At 54.5% G+C, this 19141-nt stretch overlaps 1 protein-coding gene across 1 annotated transcript in view; it reads right to left on the bottom strand.

Moving 5' to 3' along the window:
• LOC119097969 (KH domain-containing, RNA-binding, signal transduction-associated protein 2) overlaps positions 1-19141 on the bottom strand; it is a 43119-nt gene that overhangs the window by 15093 nt on the left and 8885 nt on the right. The window contains exons 4-6 of the mRNA XM_037220906.1: positions 11747-11929; positions 6693-6844; positions 3995-4047 (exon numbers count right to left, since the gene is read on the bottom strand). Of these exons, the coding sequence (XP_037076801.1) occupies positions 3995-4047; positions 6693-6844; positions 11747-11929 (388 nt within the window). The remainder of the gene's footprint in view (positions 1-3994; positions 4048-6692; positions 6845-11746; positions 11930-19141) is intronic.

The raw sequence follows: 19141 nt of genomic DNA, 5'->3' as shown, positions 1-19141 counted from the left end.
AACATACGGCCGCTGCGTAGCGTGCGTCCGCAGGCGTGTGGACGAATGTGAACCTTGCAATGTGAGAGCAGCAGCAAATCAAACCAGGGCTGTGACATTCTACACCGAAACAACGGCGATAAATCAATTTCATCTCATCCGCTTGTAGGATGAATAATCGGCATGCTCTTGCCCCCGGCCACTGCCAGGTGCTCTCCTTGGTGCGCCGCACACAACTAGCCGGACTATGTGTGCCGCATACAAGAAGCGCGACTTGGTACGCCGCACACAACTAGCCCGACTTGGTGCGCCGCACACAACTAGCCCGACTTTTCAAACACGCGCGTCATTTCATCCGGCGCCGTAAACCTGCTGCCATCCCGTAAGCTTGTGCCTTGGTGTGACATAACATTGGTATAATCATAACAAACACCAACCGCGCGAATCCAAACACAGAACAAGCTTGCCAAACGGCAGAAACTTGACTATTAAGCACACAGAAAAATTGTCTTATTTGCAGTTTGGGTGCCTCTATCAGCATTTCCAGCGCATCAGAGGCGTCGCAGGAGTGCACCTGCCCGCTGTCATCGCCGACGGGCAAGGCAACTGCCGATAGCACCGCTACCAACGTCTACCGCAGCTGGCCGGCCCATCCAGCTTCCGCCTTGGCCCTGACAACGCGCACACAAGACGGGCTGGGGCGCGCGCTTAGTCGTCCCGCAGCCATGACCCTGACAACGAGCACACAAGACGGGCTGGGGCGCGCGCTTAGTCGTCCCGCAGCCATGACCCTGACAACGAGCACACAAGACGGGCTGGGGCGCGCGCTTAGTCGTCTCGCAAGCCACCGAACAGCCAACATGGCGGCATGCAGTCCATTTGGCGCTTGACTGTGCACCGGCGGAGTTGCCTCTTGCGCAGATGGGCCGCTTTTTTGGCTTCGTGAGGCGTTGGTGACCTGGTCTCAACCTCGTTCCCGATTTGTGTTTTAGTGTTGATGCTGATCACCGTCATTGTTATCCGCTAACATGTTCCGTGGGTCCTATGTATTCAGCGATACGCATGTCAAAGTACAATGAAGCCAAAGGCATATTCCTTGACTATGCAGTCCCTAACGCGACTGAAATACGATTAAGTGAGGCGCAAAATTCACACAGTAATTCCATGATGAATTTTGCGTATTGTTTATTGTATGTCATTCGAGTTTAAGATAGGTCAAAAGTGTAGGTAAGATATTGATAGAGATGCATTTGAAATATGTCAAAAGTGTTGGTGAGGTATTGATAAAGATGCGCAGTCCCAGAGAAGGTCATCTGTCGAAAAAAGGCGAGTGGCGCTTTTTGCTCCCGTGGCTTTCAGTGTTCCGCATACTAATTACCTTATTGCACCATAAATGCTGAAGCCACAACCACGCGTCATCTGGAACGTTATTTTTTTCTCATTTTTCGTCGACGATCGCGCTCTTAAAAGCGCTTTACGGTCGAGGCATGAAGTGGCAGCCCTATTTATCGTCATCATAACACGCATCGTTAATAAAGCGATGGGTGCATTTTCTTACGCCGCGGTGGAAAACTCCCTAAAAAATAAACGAACATTTGTACCTTTACACTCATATCGCTGCCGTTACTTCTGGTCAGGCAGCGGATAAGGATATTAGCCCGTCTGCACAGAAACTATATCAACAGGGAGAAAAACACACCGTGGGTTAACCAAAATAGCCCGGAAACTTGTCAGGTCAATTAAAATAGCCTAGAAACTCGTCAAATCGATCAAAATAGCCGAGAAAATCGCCAGGTCGATCTCAGAACAGCCCAGAAACTTGTCGAGTTTATCAAAAAAACCCAGAAACTCGTCAGGTCGAACAAAAGAACCCTGAAACTCGTCAGGTTGATCAAAGCAGCATAGGAACTCGTCAGGTTGATCAAAGCAGCCCAGAAACTACACCCTGGAAGCAGCCTTGTTTCATCACCATCAACCAATACGCCACTTTACGCTCGCGGTTTTAGTCCCGTGGATTAAATTAAGATGCATCGCAAACGTGAAATGGAGAATACTTATGTGGTTGTATATGTAGAATAAGACTTTCCGGAGTAAGCATTTACAGCTTTTTTTGATCGAACAACAAACCACGTGTCTTGCTCCTGCTTATTTCATCTTTGGCGCATGTCAGAGTTGAAATCAAATTGCGTCCCCGTCTATTAATGCTTGCATGAAAAGGGCTGTTGCGCTTCTTTCCTAAGGTTTTCCCAACACTGGCGAATCCCAGGGAGAGCGCAACGTGACCGCACCCGAGGCGGTGGAGAGGCGTCGATCTGTCCTGAAGATCTGGTTTCGGCGGTGGAGAGGCGTCGATCTGTCCTGAAGATCTGGTTTCCGAGGTTTTACGATCTGTCCCGAAAATCTGAAGTTTCCGGGTAGCCGATGCGGCATTCGGACCCTCCAAAAGATTTGCTGTTGGAGTCTCTCTCTCGCAAACTACGTCCTCGAGTTCGCAGAGGGTGGCTCATCCTGTCACACCAACCTGAACGGGACCGCCACGGCCCACAGTAGCGCGCTGTTGACTGGTGCTTCGCGAGGATCCGATCAGTCGTTCGGGCCCCGGTCCGAGCTGCCCACGATGGAGCTGGTGCTACCGCTGAGAGCTCTCGAATGCCACCACTGACAGATACGACGTTTAGGGAAGGGGCAAACGGCCATCCCATCCAAACATCGAAAAAGCAGAGCCCTTTACGGTAGGGCGTATTGTTTGGGTAGCTACGTCCCCTATAAGCATTGTTCGCGAGTTGCCCTCCTCCCCACTCGACGACCTTCCATCCGTGGCTCCTCAGCCTGACCGGGCAACAGCTGGCTGGTGCAGACGACTCTTCCGTCCATGGCTCCTCAGCCTGACCGGACAACAGCTGGCTGGTGCAGACGACTCTTCCGTCCGTGGCTCCTCAGCCTGACCGGGCAACAGCTGGCTGGTGCAGACGACTCTTCCGTCCATGGCTCCTCAGCCTGACCGGGCAACAGCTGGCTGGTGCAGACGACTCTTCCGTCCATGGCTCCTCAGCCTGACCGGGCAACAGCTGGCTGGTGCAACGACTCTTCCATCCGTGGCTCCTCAGCCTGACCGGACAACAGCTGGCTGGTGCAGACGACTCTTCCGTCCGTGGCTCCTCAGCCTGACCGGACAACAGCTGGCTGGTGCAGACGACTCTTCCATCCGTGGCTCCTCAGCCTGACCGGGCAACAGCTGGCTGGTGCAGACGACTCTTCCATCCGTGGCTCCTCAGCCTGACCGGGCAACAGCTGGCTGGTGCAGACGACTCTTCCGTCCGTGGCTCCTCAGCCTGACCGGGCAACAGCTGGCTGGTGCAGACGACTCTTCCGTCCGCGGCTCCTCAGCCTGACCGGGCAACAGCTGGCTGGTGCAGACCACACTGGCCGGCTTAATTAGGTCCTCTCCTGGCGCTGAGAGCTAATGAGCTGACACCGATACATACTTGTCCGAATGGATCGGTGACGGTAGTCGGACAGCAGCAGGGGCGGGGGGCCAGAGGAGGGCCGCCACAGTGCGGCCGACGGGGGCTATGATGGGGTGTTGCCATTGGCTTCCCACACTAGCAATATCATGCTCAATCGAGGATTGGAGCGTAATGTGCTTAGTTGGGCACGCAGAAATGCGACAGCGGTGAGTTTTCGTGGACAAAACAAGGCTGTGCGTAAAACAGCAAAAAATAATGCTTGTTAAGGCAAGCATTTGGGACTTGATTTTTTGGGGAGTGGGAGAATTGCACTGATATTAACAAAATCAATTTTTCTATAATTCAGTGAAAAAGAGTTAAGTATTGTTTTCTCTCGGAAAACCTGTGAATAACCAGTGTTATTCAATCAATCCTCACTTCTAAATGTCAGCGTAGCATCACTGTACGGTCGTGGATGGAGGTGGGAGCACGAAAAAGGAACTGATACTGTTTAAACGAATGTGCATACAACTCTCTGGCCACACACTTTTGCAGTAGCCAACACTTACCTTCAGGGCTTATGAACGCATCTGGAAGATCGTAGGAACTTTCCACAGCGAAGCTGAAACGTACAATCCAAAACTGTCATATAGTTACGCTATACCTTTCCACGCAGATAGGTTCTCACCGCAAAGGTTCTCACCTCATAGACACGGGACACTTCAATATCGGCCGGACATCGAGCTCAGATGTCCGTCCAAATACGGATGTACCGTTACGCTTTAGTCATGCAATGTGCTGACGTCGGAGTACTTGGAATGTGGCCATTCAATGCAGGACTAAACAAGCCATCTCAGATAAGATCCGACCGCAGATCAGATCGTAGGTCAGATCGCAGGTCGGATCGCGAGTCAAATCGCAGACAAGCGCAGCAGTTCAATTGATTGCAACATTTAAAAGCAGCTCAAACAAGTCGTTTAATTCCACGCGTAGCTGTAGCACAGTATCTCTCGTCTCACTGGATACTGCCTGTTTTGTTTCAGGAGATGGTCGCAATGCGATCCTGGTTTTCTTAAAGGTCTCCATCAATCTGGCCCATTCCGGTTCGGGCCCGCTCCTCCCCCACCCGTCGGCCATTTGATCTGGGAACCCATTGATCTTTCGCAGCTCCTGACATTTCATGACAGACGTGGGTTCCGTTTGACTTTCTGGAGGACACTTCGACCACCTTAACAGCCACCCATCCGTCCAGACGTCATGGGTGGAGCATGCTGAGAGGAGCTGATTGGTGCGGCTCAGCTGCCGGAACGAGAATCCTTGAATGGCGACAGGTCAAAGTTGGGCTAATTTCAACGAAAGTTAGCGTGACAGGTGCAACAACTGTCTTGTCACATTACCAGCCTATGCCAGTTTTAAACACCAGCTAACATGGTTCACCATCATCGTTAGTCAGCATTAGCACACGCTCGGGTGGCGGGCAATTTGAGCCCCCCAACGTTCTCTTTTCTGGAATGCTTTCCGGACAGCGCGGCGTCGCCGCGTCAAATTTGACATACTTGTAGGCAATTGAAAACCGTATGTTATGGCATAAATAAATGAACCGCATCTTGTAAGGTCACTGACCTATGGCAAGTGAGTTAGACCGTGATTGTCAGCAAAGGCCATTTCCAGGGAATCGTTCAATCTGATGCGACGAAAGTGTTGGACAAAGCCATGCATGTCTGAAATAGTTTCATAGGCAATGCGCCAATTGAGTTAAGAATGGCAACAAATTCTTAGTGACCTAGGGCCAGGTATGAAGGCCACTCCGAGGCCAAAACTAACCTGCCTTTTTGCTCAAAAGTTTTGGGGTAGCTTTTTGCTCTCATTTTGTGTTTATTAAGGACAGAGACCGCAAAATTCCTGTTCCATGTGCTTTTTAGAGGTCAAATGAGGCCACTGACCTAAAATAACCCAGATCAATTTTTTTCAGGAACACACCACCTAGCGTACTCCTTGACGCCTCTTTGAATGACAAAATAGGAACATTCTCGTAGGTTATTGGCATCTTGACCTTCTTAATGTAAAAAATCACTAACCCTCACGAAAACAATTGACCTTTGGCTTAGAACTGGGATCTAGGTTTACGGTGGTCATATGAGAAGGTCTGGGGTACTTTAGACAGTTATTTGGAGTTTGACCTTGTTTGACCTTATTCGACCTCTAGGCCACAAATATCGTTCAGATACGGGGAAACTCATCCTGTGAACTTGGTGTTTCTAGCTATATTAGTTTTTGAGATATCAGAGAGACCAACTGTCCCCCCCCCTCCCATCCCACCCGAGCGAAGCGTATCCAACCGGCCATTCGGGTGCGTATTAAACAAGTAAGCGGACACAATATCTAAAGACTGGTTTCAGACCACTCAGCCCGTGGGCAAACAGTATTTGTTTGTCCTGCCTAAAGCGTTGTAAATTTGACCTAAAACAGCTAACCCGGATCTTTTATAGACCTTGGGATCACGTTTCTATCGACATATTTGGGCTGGAAAGTGCAGAATACCACGATGAGCGAATCGATTATGTACAGAATCCGATTCCAATATAGAAAGGAAACGCATCAGTAAAAAATCCTAGTCCCACGTTCATCAGCTATGCCTGGGGGCATGTCATGCAACGCGCAGCTATGTTCTTTAGGTGAAATGATTATCTCCCGCCAGGGGCATAGTTTTCCAACAGTATTTGGGGAGGAAGGAAGACTCAACTGTGAAAAATGACGCAGCCTTCCCCGAAATAGCCAAACCAACGGGTTTCTCCTAAAATTCGACCAGGATCTCAAAGTTGGCGGTCTGGAGCTCAGGTAAGGGGGGGGGGGGGGCACCCCTTAACTAAATGGGAAACCTCACCCCGACTCCCGCTATAGTTAGAAAGCTTCAGTCTCAAAGCCTCTTAACGAACGCAGGTTTTAGTTAAGCCATTTTCGGTTGGGTATTATGGACTTATTAGGCGTACATTACGCCCGCGCTGGCAACAAACCAAAGTACTTTAACACTCTGGAAATCGCAACCCTGTTTACCGCCACCTAGCGCGCCCTCGAGTGGCTCCCCTCCAGTGCTGCATTAGTTCCACTCATTTTGACACCGCCTCCGCAGGACAGCAACGTCGACGAGCCGGCGGTGGCGTTGGAGCACGAGCTGGCGGTCCGTTCGCGCGACCGAGAGGCCGACGGGCCGCGTTCGTGACCGAGAGGCAGCATCGCTCACGCCGCCACCGCGCCGCAAACACTCACCTTCTGCTGTCGACGCCCTTGGCGATGCGCGCGCCCTCGGAGATGAGCCGAGCTCGGTCCAGGATATTGAGCACCCGGTGCCGCTGCGGAGGCGTTCCCGCGAACGGCGCCAGCGCCCGCGGCAACAGCGCGCCGTCAAATTCGTCCGAACCCTGCGACGCATGGAGCGGAGTTGAAGCGGAGGGGGGGGGGGGAGGCAACACTGCACATACACGTGGACATGCAGGGTGGAGTAGGGGACGTCGGATCCCTGTACGGCAAATCAGAGAGCGTGCAGTTGGAGTTGAGCGGCTCCTATACAGCGCTACAAGAGGTGGGTTGTCATGTTATGATGCAGGCAACCGGCGCTCCCACGAACGTCTCACTTCCCATGTCAATTGTATTGCAGACAAATCTAAACACCGAATTAATTGAGCTTTTGATCCTCCATCTCATGGTCAGAGATCAGGCACGATGTCTGAGCTATGCGAAGTAGCCGAGGCGATTGTTGCGAGAACATCTTCATAACAAAATGTGCCATTCGACAGGCTCCCATTCCTAGTTTGTTTCAAAATCACAGAGACGTAGCAGCCGGTCAACAAAGTCCGAAATTTAAAAAAGGTAATTAGGGTTTTTAAGCGTCAGCAGCAAGAAAGGAAAATCCTAAGCTTCGATGACCCGAGGATCACAAAGTTCTTAATTCGCAAGTACTTGCATGTTGATTTCCGACAACTCGACTACGCTGTGTTGAATGGTGTGCTTCAACGTGCTAGCATTTTCCCCTGTGCTCGCCAGCATTTCAATGCCTATCTTTTACGTTGGGCCTCCGGCCAAATTTACCGTATTTTCTGCGATCGCTTCTTTCTGTCGCTTAGGATCGCAGGCATTCATGACCATGATCCAATCCAAAATCAGTCCGGCAGAAATGTCAGGTTTGGAGGACACTTGTTAGTGGTATCCTTGCTGTAATCTTTGCGCAATCAGATTTTCGCTGGCGGATCTTGAAACCTTCCTTACGTTACAAAAACAGCTGAGCGCTCATTTTCCATTTCAGGTTTTCTTTGGAGGGGACAATTTTTAACAGGTCCCTTCATTCAACTTTGCTCCCCCCCCCCCCCCTCCTTACCGAGACTCAGGCTACGTCCCGGAAGGGAACCGACTCTCAGAAGAAAATTCAAAGTGAATCCTTTAAAATCAAGTGAGCGGAGTTCAGTGAGTTTTATTTTGAAGAGCAGGTCCACATCCACTTGAGATCAGAGGGCATGGCGACGCGAGTCTGCTCCCCCTCCCCCCGCTACATCCCCTTGAGGCCAGAGGGCCTGGCGACGCGAGTCTGCTCCCCTCCCTCCGCGGCATCCCCTTGAGGCCAGGGGGCCTAGCGACACGAGTCTGCTCCCCCTCCCCCCGCTGCATCCCCTTGGGGTCAGGGGGCCTGGCGACGCGAGTCTGCTCCCCTCCCTCTGCGGCATCCCCTTGGGGTCAGAGGGCCTGGCGACGCGAGTCTGCTCCCCTCCCTCCGCGGCATCCCCTTGGGGTCAGAGGGTCTGGCGACGCGAGTCTGCTCCCCTCCCTCCGCGGCATCCCCTTGGGGTCAGAGGGCCTGGCGACGCGAGTCTGCTCCCCTCCCTCCGCGGCATCCCCTTGAGGCCAGGGGGCCTGGCGACGCGAGTCTGCTCCCCCTCCCCCCGCTGCATCCCCTTGGGGTCAGAGGGCCTGGCGACGCGAGTCTGCTCCCCTCCCTCCGCGGCATCCCCTCGGGGACAGAGGGCCTGGCGACGCGAGTCTGCTCCCCCTCCCCCCGCGGCATCCCCTTGGGGTCAGAGGGCCTGGCGACGCGAGTCTGCTCCCCTCCCTCCGCGGCATCCCCTTGGGGTCAGAGGGCCTGGCGACGCGAGTCTGCTCCCCTCCCCCCGCGGCATCCCCTTGGGGTCAGAGGGCCTGGCGACGCGAGTCTGCTCCCCTCCCTCCGCGGCATCCCCTTGAGGCCAGGGGGCCTGGCGACGCGAGTCTGCTCCCCCTCCCCCCGCGGCATCCCCTTGAGGCCAGAGGGCCTGGCGACGCGAGTCTGCTCCCCTCCCTCCGCGGCATCCCCTTGAGGCCAGGGGGCCTGGCGACGCGAGTCTGCTCCCCTCCCTCCGCGGCATCCCCTTGGGGTCAGAGGGCCTGGCGACGCGAGTCTGCTCCCCTCCCTCCGCGGCATCCCCTTGGGGTCAGAGGGCCTGGCGACGCGAGTCTGCTCCCCTCCCTCCGCGGCATCCCCTTGAGGCCAGGGGGCCTGGCGACGCGAGTCTGCTCCCCTCCCTCCGCGGCATCCCCTTGGGGTCAGAGGGCCTGGCGACGCGAGTCTGCTCCCCTCCCTCCGCGGCATCCCCTTGGGGTCAGAGGGCCTGGCGACGCGAGTCTGCTCCCCCTCCCCCCGCTGCATCCCCTTGGGGTCAGAGGGCCTGGCGACGCGAGTCTGCTCCCCCTCCCCCCGCTGCATCCCCTTGGGGTCAGAGGGCCTGGCGACGCGAGTCTGCTCCCCCTCCCTCCGCTGCATCCCCTCGGGGTCAGGGGGCCTGGCGACGCGAGTCTGCTCCCCTCCCTTCGCGGCATCCCCTTGGGGTCAGAGGGCCTGGCGACGCGAGTCTGCTCCCCTCCCCCCCCCCCCCCCCGCTGGCAGCATCTCCGAAGAATTGCTGGATCCGCCACTGTCCGGGGTAAAATGTGCAGGAAAGCACTTCATGGATCGCATTTTCAGGATCCGGTGCAGTCTGGTCTGGCTGGTCTGGATCCAATCCGCCCACCAATCCGCTTTTCTCATCCCTCTCAATCCAATCCGGTTCGGACCGAAAGAAAAAACTCATCATTTGGGTCTCTTAGAACCCGCTTCCCCATAAAGAGCTTTTAAAGTTCTAACAGCGAAGTTGGTTCATCTCGGTATCTTAAATCTAAGGTATTGGTTAATTTTTACCGAAAAAATGTGCAAAAGTTGCCAAAACGAGTGGGTAAGATGCCCAAAACAGCTTGTTACCAGTTAGGAATAAAACTTCTCATGAAATGCTTTGCTTTGCACTTTTGCATTTTTATTTGAGGTGTAAATCGACGACCTTGGGTGACATCATATTCAGCCTCGATAACTTTCCGGCTTTCTGTGCAGGTTCTTCGAGCTTCTAAATCGTTATATGAGAATCTTAGGTATACAAACGCATTGCTGGCACCCAATCTGCGGATGGTTTATGAAAGTGGGAGTAAAATAGATGCGACACAAATCATTAAGTACCTACCTAATCCCAAAAGTTTTTGTCTGGATCTTACGAGCATCTAACTCACAGCAAGCAGCCAACTGCTGGGTGAAAAAGCTGGCTTTGGGCCCTGGCTGTAGAGGCCACCATGCCCATTCTTTGGGGTACATTAATCTGGGAGTGGATAAAAAATCATCCGTCAGGATGCAGCAATCTTTGCTCTGGTAGACACCTATAAATGGATCAGCTAACGCAGCATACTTAAATTAAAACTGGTTCTAAACTAAAAAAACTTGGCTGACTAAGTAAGCAGAACATATGGTGTTGCCATTGAGTTAATCCTTTTTGGTATTTCTCAGAGAAGAGCTGGGATTGCGAAACTGTGCGGTGTCTGCCAACCGAGCATGCCTCTGTCCAGTCGTTCAAATCTGAAATGCAATGTTATCCAGTGAAGTTAAATGGCATTGCTGACAACATCAGGAGGAATGGTAGCTATGCTATGATAACAACAGCTATCAGAGTGTCACTCGCTTATATCAATTTGTCAACGTAATCTGTTCATCAGAAGATTTGCTAGTGGAATATATGGCTAAGTTATGTACTGTGCAGCCTGTTTGTGCATCGTTTGGAACTGAAACTATTTTTCTGTTGGTTTGAAGGTTCTTTTCCGAGTTGACGTCTTCATTGGGAATTTCAGGGACTTTAAATGATGACGTCCATTTGGGTGGCTTTCAATCCATCTAATCCGTGGGAGGCTGGTGGGTTTGGACAGCCGGACCGGTCCTACCTAATGTTTTGGTGCAAACTTTTGGTCCCGTGCAGCCCGGCCGGCGGATTGAGCCAATCCGCGACAAGCTACAACGTGCAGGTGCGTCCGGGAAGGAATGCCGCTCCTTTATAGCTTGAAGGTAATGAATTATTACGTGTTAGCAACGACGAAGGAGCAAATATTCTCTTATGGCTACCTAAACATGAAATGGGTGTGGCGCTTGGTGAAGTTCTTGAACAACCTGATGTCTGATTACAAAAGTTTGTCTTGGATAATTCTGGTTTTCGCATTCAATTAGCATCAGGTAGGTTTGAAGCATCGTGAACCTTCAAAAACACGTAAACATACGAGAACAAGTACTTAACAACTACGTGGCGTCTTGTGTTCAATGAAAAATTTCTACGCCAATTATGCAAGGAATTAATGTTCCAACGACGTGATCAAAATCTTCCTTAAGGCACTGTATTACGTGCGGGCCTTCTGGGATTTAATTTCAAATCAGTAATCATGCAGATGACGCCTTACTAAGTTCCTTTGACCTCAATCTGCGCGCTGATTGGGTGCCGACAGCTTGCCACAGCCAGGAACTCGGTCTTGTTGAACAGAACAACTCGCCAGCTTGCCGACTTAATTTGTGTTTCTGAGAACGCTTGAGTGGGCTTTAATGAAAAGACTTTCCAGCAATCGTCACTTACAAGATCTGGCGAGCACCAGACGGGGTGTCTCTGGGTGCAGTAACGCTGCGAGGGGCTGGAGCTGTCGCTCAGGGTCACACACGGAGGGAGCTAAGCACTGTACGGTCATCTGGACCAGCACAAATTCGGGAAGGCGCAAGGAACATATTGATTGAACCACATATAGGCAGAAGTTGTCCAAGGTGAGTGCTTTACAGCTTTTGGGTATTCTGCTAACAGCGGCGCAAGAGATGTAGATCTTTAATACTCAGGCTCGTTCATGAGGTGGCGTGCAGCTCTCCTGTCTGTGAAAGTGAGAGGATTCTGCGCATCTTCCCCTGCTGTCCTTGGTAGGAAAGGCAGAGCCCGCCTGCCCAGGAAAGTAAAAGCACCAGAGGGAGGCCTCACCTTGGAGTCGTCCTCAGCGGGGGCTGCGCAGCTCTCCTGTCCTGGGGAGGCGCCGGACACCGTCTCCTCCGGCTCGAGTCCGGTCGTCTCGCGCGCCTCCAGACCGGGCGGCGGCGGCCGCACCTCAGCTCGGTCCTCCTTCAGCCCCAGTCGCTTCATCTCCTGCATCTGCTCCTGGCGGATCTGTGGCAGGTCACGGATGGCGGTGAAGCCTCTGCCGCGTCTGCGCGCTGCTGAGGAACGCCTGGACGGCCGAGGGGGTGCGAATTGAGACGGGCAGCACAGATGATGGGTAATGCGTAGACGACAGTGATATGAACTGAGCATTATCCACAAGCAACAAATTTGCAGCATATTTTGACTGCAAGGACCTCAGGACTTCCAACGAAACTCAGATATATAAGCAAGTGACATTATGTAAAATTACCCCCGAATCAGGCCACTCCTGCATCAGCTGAAATACATCACAATTTTTCGAGCGCATGACACATTAATTATCAAGACATGCAAAGCGGAAGCGTGTTCCAGTGCTCTTGAAACTTATTTGGGGATAAATGACTGGCGCTATCAGTGGTCTCCAAATGACACGAAGTGTCTCATCACTCACAAGCCGCGGCGCAGAGCGCAGCCCCGGGCAGTGATCCTCAATTTCCGAACTCGTCGGGGCGCTAACTTACAGCTCAAGCGCAGCTCCTCGTCAGTTTGGTTGAGTTACACGCCGGTGCAGACGGTGCAGCACTCTGCTCGGCTCGGACGTAAAGGCGTGAGGGCTTATTGTGTGAGCAGCGCTGCCTGTTTAGCTGGGGTCACGTGGGTTGCCTTGCTTCTTTTCGTCAGCTTTATATCTTGCATCTGCGTTTATTTTACTCGAGACGCTCTCAATGCCTGGAGTTTTACCGCATAAAAACACATCTAACATCGATATTGTTGGTACATTTCTCTACTGCACCTGGCTGCAGTTCTAAAACAGCGAAATAAAGATCACACATTTACTAATACTTGGCTTCGCAACCAAAAAATAAACCTGTAAAATCAACTTTAGATGTCACCATTCACCTAGCTCGCACCAGCAACTGCTAATATCACGTCTTCCAACATTATCGTTGGACAACAACCCCCAAGGCAACTATGAGCGGCGGATCAAGCCATAAATGATACCATTTTTTCAGAGAAACGACGTTCACTGAGACAAAATCTCTACACCCGATCCCCAAACACGCTCGTAATGCTGTTGAATGCGGGGAGTGAAGCAGATGAAGCGGACTAGAGGCACTCTATCTAATGCAGAAAATCTGATTGGCTCATGCGCTTAATGCAATATGAAATGCACCCTTTCCAACTCTCCAATATCACGGGTGGCAGTTATATACTACCGTAACTCGCTGATAACAAGAACATTAATTATGACCAATGTGTGCCAAACTACGGCTTCGACGACAACGCCACCACGCTGTTCCTGGGTTGGTGAATTAGTTATGTCCGTACCTGACTGCAGGGATTTCAAAACCCATTTGGCACCGCAACATCTAAGAACTGTGCAAACTTGCCGTCCGTCATGCAGGTTTAACAGGCTCAGAGCGATCCCAATCATAGCGAGCCTATTGCTCTGGCGAAAGCAAACCGCAAGCGTGCAAAAATTATCTGTCCACCGCGCTACGGAATCGGCTGGCGGCCTTACCAAATATCCAATGTTTCCAAACTAACCGCCTGTCCCGACCCTTGGCGGTGCCCTGAAAGCGCATTGATCTCAGTCCGCGCTTAAACAGCGGCCTCTCTGACAGGCCTAAACTCGGCGCCACTCTATTTGTTAGCTCGGTAAACAGACGACTGCTGCGGGCGCTTCCACAGAGCTGGAGGTCGATCAGGCTTCACCGGGGGCGGGGCTCGACTGTAGGCGCCGTCCAACTCGGCAATCCGGGACCAGCTACAGCAACCGCCTGTTTCAAGCTGTTTGACTTCCATACAGCTGGAGACGACCAGGGTTCACCAAGGGCGGGGCTCGACTGTAGGCGCCCTCCAACTCGGCAATTGGGGACCAGCCACAACAACCATCTGGTTCGAGCCGCTTCGAAGCCATGCCGTGTCAGCATACGCTGCAAAGGCTGCTGCTGCTGAGAAGCCTGCTGTAGTAATCGAAAGGTCCCGGGTCCACCATGAACCACTGTATGCTTGCCTGGTGCTGCAGATCAACCGGCGCGGCAAGCGCGGCGGCCTGTCAATTTTAGCAGTTATCCAACCCTTGGTTACCCGACCCATGCTTGGTTACCCGATCCGTGCTTGGTTACCCGACCCGTGTTTGGTTACCTGATCCGTGATGGGTTACCCGACCCGTGCCTAGTTACCTGATCCGTGCTGGGTTACCCGATCCGTGTTTGGTTACTCGACCCGTGCTTGGTTACGCGATCCGTGCTTGGTTACCCGACCCGTGTTTGGTTCCGAACGGAGTCAAAGTTGACTTCAGAATCAATATCTCGCAGTCTACGAGGAATGTATTGGATTGGATTAAGTGGATTTGATTTGACTGAATGGGTTGCAATGCTATGAAAGGTAAGCATGTGAATGCTTCTATATAACCGGGTTATCTTCTATGCTGCTGTCCCCGGATTTGAATCTTTGAAGTCGATTCGGGAAACTGACGGTTCCTCTGAGTCGGAGTCGAAATCGACTCATAACTGTGCTGTGCCGCCCGGGGCAGAAACCAAAATTCGACCTGAGTCGCCGTGGGTCGCAATCGACTCCAAGAAGCGGAACCGCTCGACACCGCCCAATACATCGAGTCTGATATTAACTCCAGGTCGCATGTACGCTGGCTCCGCTCTTGCACTACTAGTTCGACCCCCAGGGCAAGCGACAAGAAGTATCTCTATGATATCCATGACCTGTATTTGACAGACGCTTGGCAAGATTTCTCTACGAATGACCCAAGCTCACGATAAAGCGGAGGCAATCAGAGATAATTCCCTGCCACGCCTAGGCATGTCTGTAATTCCACCCCAACATCTGAGATATGATTCGCACGTACTCTCCAACTGTGGTCAGGGTGTGCTCTCCACACGCCGCTGTCCCAGCCGTCTGTCAACCGCAGCTGACAAGCCCACCTCCGACACCATCGTCGGAGTCCCGTCCTGCGCGCGACCCAAGGAGTGATCCTGGCGAGCCGCACGCATCGATGTCCGATATACAGCGCCGTCACGCCGGGGCCGAACAAACAGCGCCAGACAAAGCGGAGGCGTGCAGTTAGCCGGCGGTGGCGCTCGGTCGCCAGCACCCTCCCTTGTGCCGCCCGGTCGGGTTCAATGGGCCGCTGACGGCCGATAACCGGCCCAGCGGACCCACCTGGCCCGCCGCCAGCCAGCGACGCCCGCCACCGATCCGGCCTGGGCGGCGTGGTGCACCTGGTACGACCGCGTCTGGGAGGAGTGCACCTGGTCCGACCGCGTCTGGGAGGAGTGCACTTGGTCCGGCCGCGTCTGGGAGGAGTGCACCTGGTCCGACCGCGTCTGGGAGGAGTGCGCTTGGTCCGGCCGCGATGGGAGGGGAGTGCACCTGGTCCGACCGCGTCTGGGAGGGTAGTGCACCTGGTCCGACCGCGTCTGGGAGGAGTGCACCTGGTCCGACCGCGTCTGGGAGGGGAGTGTACCTGATCCGACCGCGTCTGGGAGGGGAGTGTACCTGATCCGACCGCGTCTGGGAGGGGAGTGCACCTGGTCCGACCGCGTCTGGGAGGAGAGTGCACCTGGTCCGACCGCGTCTGGGAGGGTAGTGCACCTGGTCCGACCGCGTCTGGGAGGAGTGCACCTGGTCCGACCGCGTCTGGGAGGGGAGTGCACCTGGTCCGACCGCGTCTGGGAGGGGAGTGCACCTGGTCCGACCACTCCTGGGAGGAGTGCACCTGGTCCGACCACTCATGGGAGGGGAGTGTACCTGGTCCGAACGCGCCAGGGAGGAGAGTGTGCCTGGTCCGACCGCGCCTGGGAGGAGAGCGCACCTGGTCCGACCACGCCTGGGAGCAGAGTGCACCCGGTCCGACCACGCCAGGGAGTTCCACAGTTTTCATGTGTTTTTATTTCATGTTTCCCGATCTCGGTGACATCTCAATCAGTGCTACGATGGCCATTGATGGCCCAGTAGTCACAGATACTCATTTTGTGACCTGTACATCCCTGATATGTCTGGCTTCCTGGACCTCCTCCTTTCCAAGCGCGCCACCTTTGGTGCGCCAGCCATGTTCGTTATCATGCTGGGCCTGCGGACCCGGGCACCCCCGGTCGGTCGACATCGGATTCCACCGTCCGGGGAAGAGTGGATCGCCGGTCGCCGGCTGTACGGCGCATACGTACGACCGGTCGCACCTGCTCAACGTGCGTGATCGGCTGGACGGAGACGTGGCACGTGGGGTGACCGAGACAATCAGGCACAGCCTGCCAACCTTCCTGTGCCGTCTGATCCGCCGCCGGCGAGAGGTCAGCGCCCGCACCCGCCGGCCGATTCGGGTGGCGTGCGGGGCCGCCTCGCTGCTTGCGCTGCTGATACAGTACACCGGCCGCAGACGCCAGTGTGCCCGCCAGCCGAGCCGTACCGCCAGTGTGCCCGCCAGCCGAGCCGTGCTGCAGTTTCGCCGCTAGTATGCGGTTATGGCGGGCGCACAGTAGACCGGCCACAGACGTCAGTGTGCCCGCCAGCCGAACCGTGCTGCAGTTTCGCCGCTAGTATGCGGTTATGGCGGGCGCACAGTAGACCGGCCACAGGACGCCAGTGTGCCCGCCAGCCGAGCCGTGCTGCCATTTCGCCCCTGGTATGCGGCTGTGGCGGCGCTATTGGGCCCGGGAGTCGACCTCGCTGTAATGCTGTTGATATCGTAATGATGTCGACTAGACAATGTCAACCAGGTGGTGCAGAAATACCGCATGGACAACCTGCGTGTGTCTCAGACATGGCTCAAGCCTACGGTACCAGACAGGGTGCTGATATTCCCGGGTTTCAGCATGCCACGGCACGACTGCCATGTCACCCGGCTGACCTGACAGCAGCCCAGCAGACCCAGGCACGAAGAGGTGGAGTCGCGGTTCTCGTCACGGACTCCCTCCACGCAGCAAAACCCGATATAGGTAGTACCGATCCCATGGTGGAATCTCTGTGGTTCTCGGTGAGCGGCCCCGGCCGCCGCACGGTGGTGATCGGTGTCATTTACCGACCACCGGGAGGACCAACGTCCCGATGCATGGAGAGCGTTCGAGACCAACTACAGGCCGCCGTCGCCACAGGAAAAAAGGTATTCGCACCAGAAGAGTTCAAAATTGATTTGTAAGCCCAGACGGCCCCGGTGTACGCGTTTTCCGGACCATGCTGAGAGACATCAGTCTCAAACAAATGGTCGTCAGGCCCACCCACCTCCACCCAACACGAGCACGGCTCTTTGAGCAGTGTTCCTGATCGCCCTGATCGTCACCAACGTGACCAAGCAACCAACCAACCAACCGGTTCGCCATCCGGATCACCAACCGGTGCTACTCCGTGCTCCCGTCCCCAGAGAGCGCCGGCGGTCAGTCACAACCACTGTGCGGCCGTGAAAAAGTGCCGGCTGGGACGCGTTCAGCCTGAGTCTGCTGCTTGCCAATTGGGAGTCGCTCTACGCCGCTGGCACCGTCGACGACAAGGTGGCTGCATCTATGGAAGTGTGGAACTCCGCAGTCGCCGCTCACTGCCCGACCATCGCCGTGACGTCATGCCGGCGTGGCTGTGCATGGCTGCGTGGATATACCGAAGTCCCCGCAGCCAGAGAGGAGCGAGAATGCGCATGCGAGGCCTGGGGGCGCTGCCGTACCACAGGGGCGCGCCGCGCGTACCAGCGGTGCCGTAACAGGGTGAAGGGATTGATCACTCTCGTGTGACGCTTCTACCTGTGCAGCGGTCTGCTGACAGGGCGGCGAGATTTCTGGAGCCGCATCAAGCAGTTCAGACTGCAGCCAGCGAGGGGGCCACGACAGAGGGCTGCAGAGAGGGTTGCAGCCCCGACACCCTCGATTACGGCATGGGAACCCCGGCGGACGCACTCAAAGGCTACTTCGCTGGCGTTGGACCCCGCATCGCCAAGGAGGCGGCGGCGGTGCGTGGCGGTGCGGGTGCGCCCCCGGCTGGACCGCGCCCGTACCGTGTCTGTGTCTCGGCGTTCTCCCTGCATCCAGCCACTCTACCGGAGCTCCCTGCAGCCGGCTGGAAAATGAGCGCGTTGAGGGCTGTCGGCGTCGATGGCGCACCACTCCATGCAGGGAAAAGTGCCCCTGCAATCGACTCATCTTCTACGTCTGATAAACTTATATCACATCACACAGCTTTCCGTCCGTCTGGAAGATTACGCGCGTCACCCCGGCGTTCATGTCAAGCGATTGATCAGACCTGAACAACTTTTGTCCCGTTTCTATTCTCTCCGAACCGCCGAAAATTGCCAGGAAGGTCGTCTGGTCGCAGCTGGCCTCATACCTTTTTGACAACCTGTACTGACGCCATCGCAAGGAGCTTACCGTCGACGCCACTCGACGGAGGACGCCCTGATCGACGCTGTCGGGTGGTTGGTAAAGGCTGTCGATAACGGCAATAACGCGTCGATGACGACGATTGACCTTAGCAAGGCCTTTGATAGCGTTGATCACGGCGTCCTTCTCAGCAAGCTGGAATGGTGCGAGGTGTTCTCGGAATGGTTCCGGGACCACCTGGGCGGTTGGAAGTAGGTGGTTACTGTTGGCTCGGTTACCCTATCCGTATCCCACGGGGTGGCCCAGGGATGCCTTATCGGCCCACTCCTGTTCATCATCTTCATCCATCACTTATCCGGCTTCCTACCCCACTGCCGCCTAATATCGTAAACTCAACTCCTTGACTCAGTCAGCCCCGACGTCGTCGTCCTATCCAGCCTGAAAGCCTGTGTTGAGAAATCCATTCAGTGCCTTCGAAACTGGTCTGAGTTTTGAACTCGCTGAATTCATAGTTAAAATAGGTTTAAAAACTACGAGCCCTAAAAAGACAGACTTTATGCCGATCGGCACCAAACCATTACAAAGACCGGCAGCTTCCACATTGTCATTTCCGGCACAGACAACCATCCATCATCTTCAGCAAAGATGCTGGGTGTACTCTTCGACCACCACCTCACATGGAAACCCCACATCTTCTTACTCGTCCAGAGTTGTAATGCAGTCCTCCTACCCCTGCTCAAAATTTGACGCCACTTCACCCCTGAGATTCTGAGGCTCGTTGTCCAAATTCAGGTCTTGTCCTACACCCTCTACTGCTTCTCCTCCTGGGGTGGAGCGGCCGAGCGTCACCTAAACAGGGTGCAAAAGGTGATGCACTTCGCAGCCAGGCGAGAAAGTGGCGTCCGACGCGACGATCCCATTT

The sequence above is a fragment of the Pollicipes pollicipes genome, unplaced genomic scaffold (genome assembly GCF_011947565.3).
Source record: "Pollicipes pollicipes isolate AB1234 unplaced genomic scaffold, Ppol_2.1 Scaffold_4740;HRSCAF=5597_pilon_pilon_pilon, whole genome shotgun sequence".
NCBI lineage: Eukaryota > Metazoa > Arthropoda > Thecostraca > Pollicipedomorpha > Pollicipedidae > Pollicipes > Pollicipes pollicipes.
The sequence above is the reverse complement of the archived record's forward strand: the minus strand, read 5'-3'. Positions and strand labels throughout refer to the sequence as shown.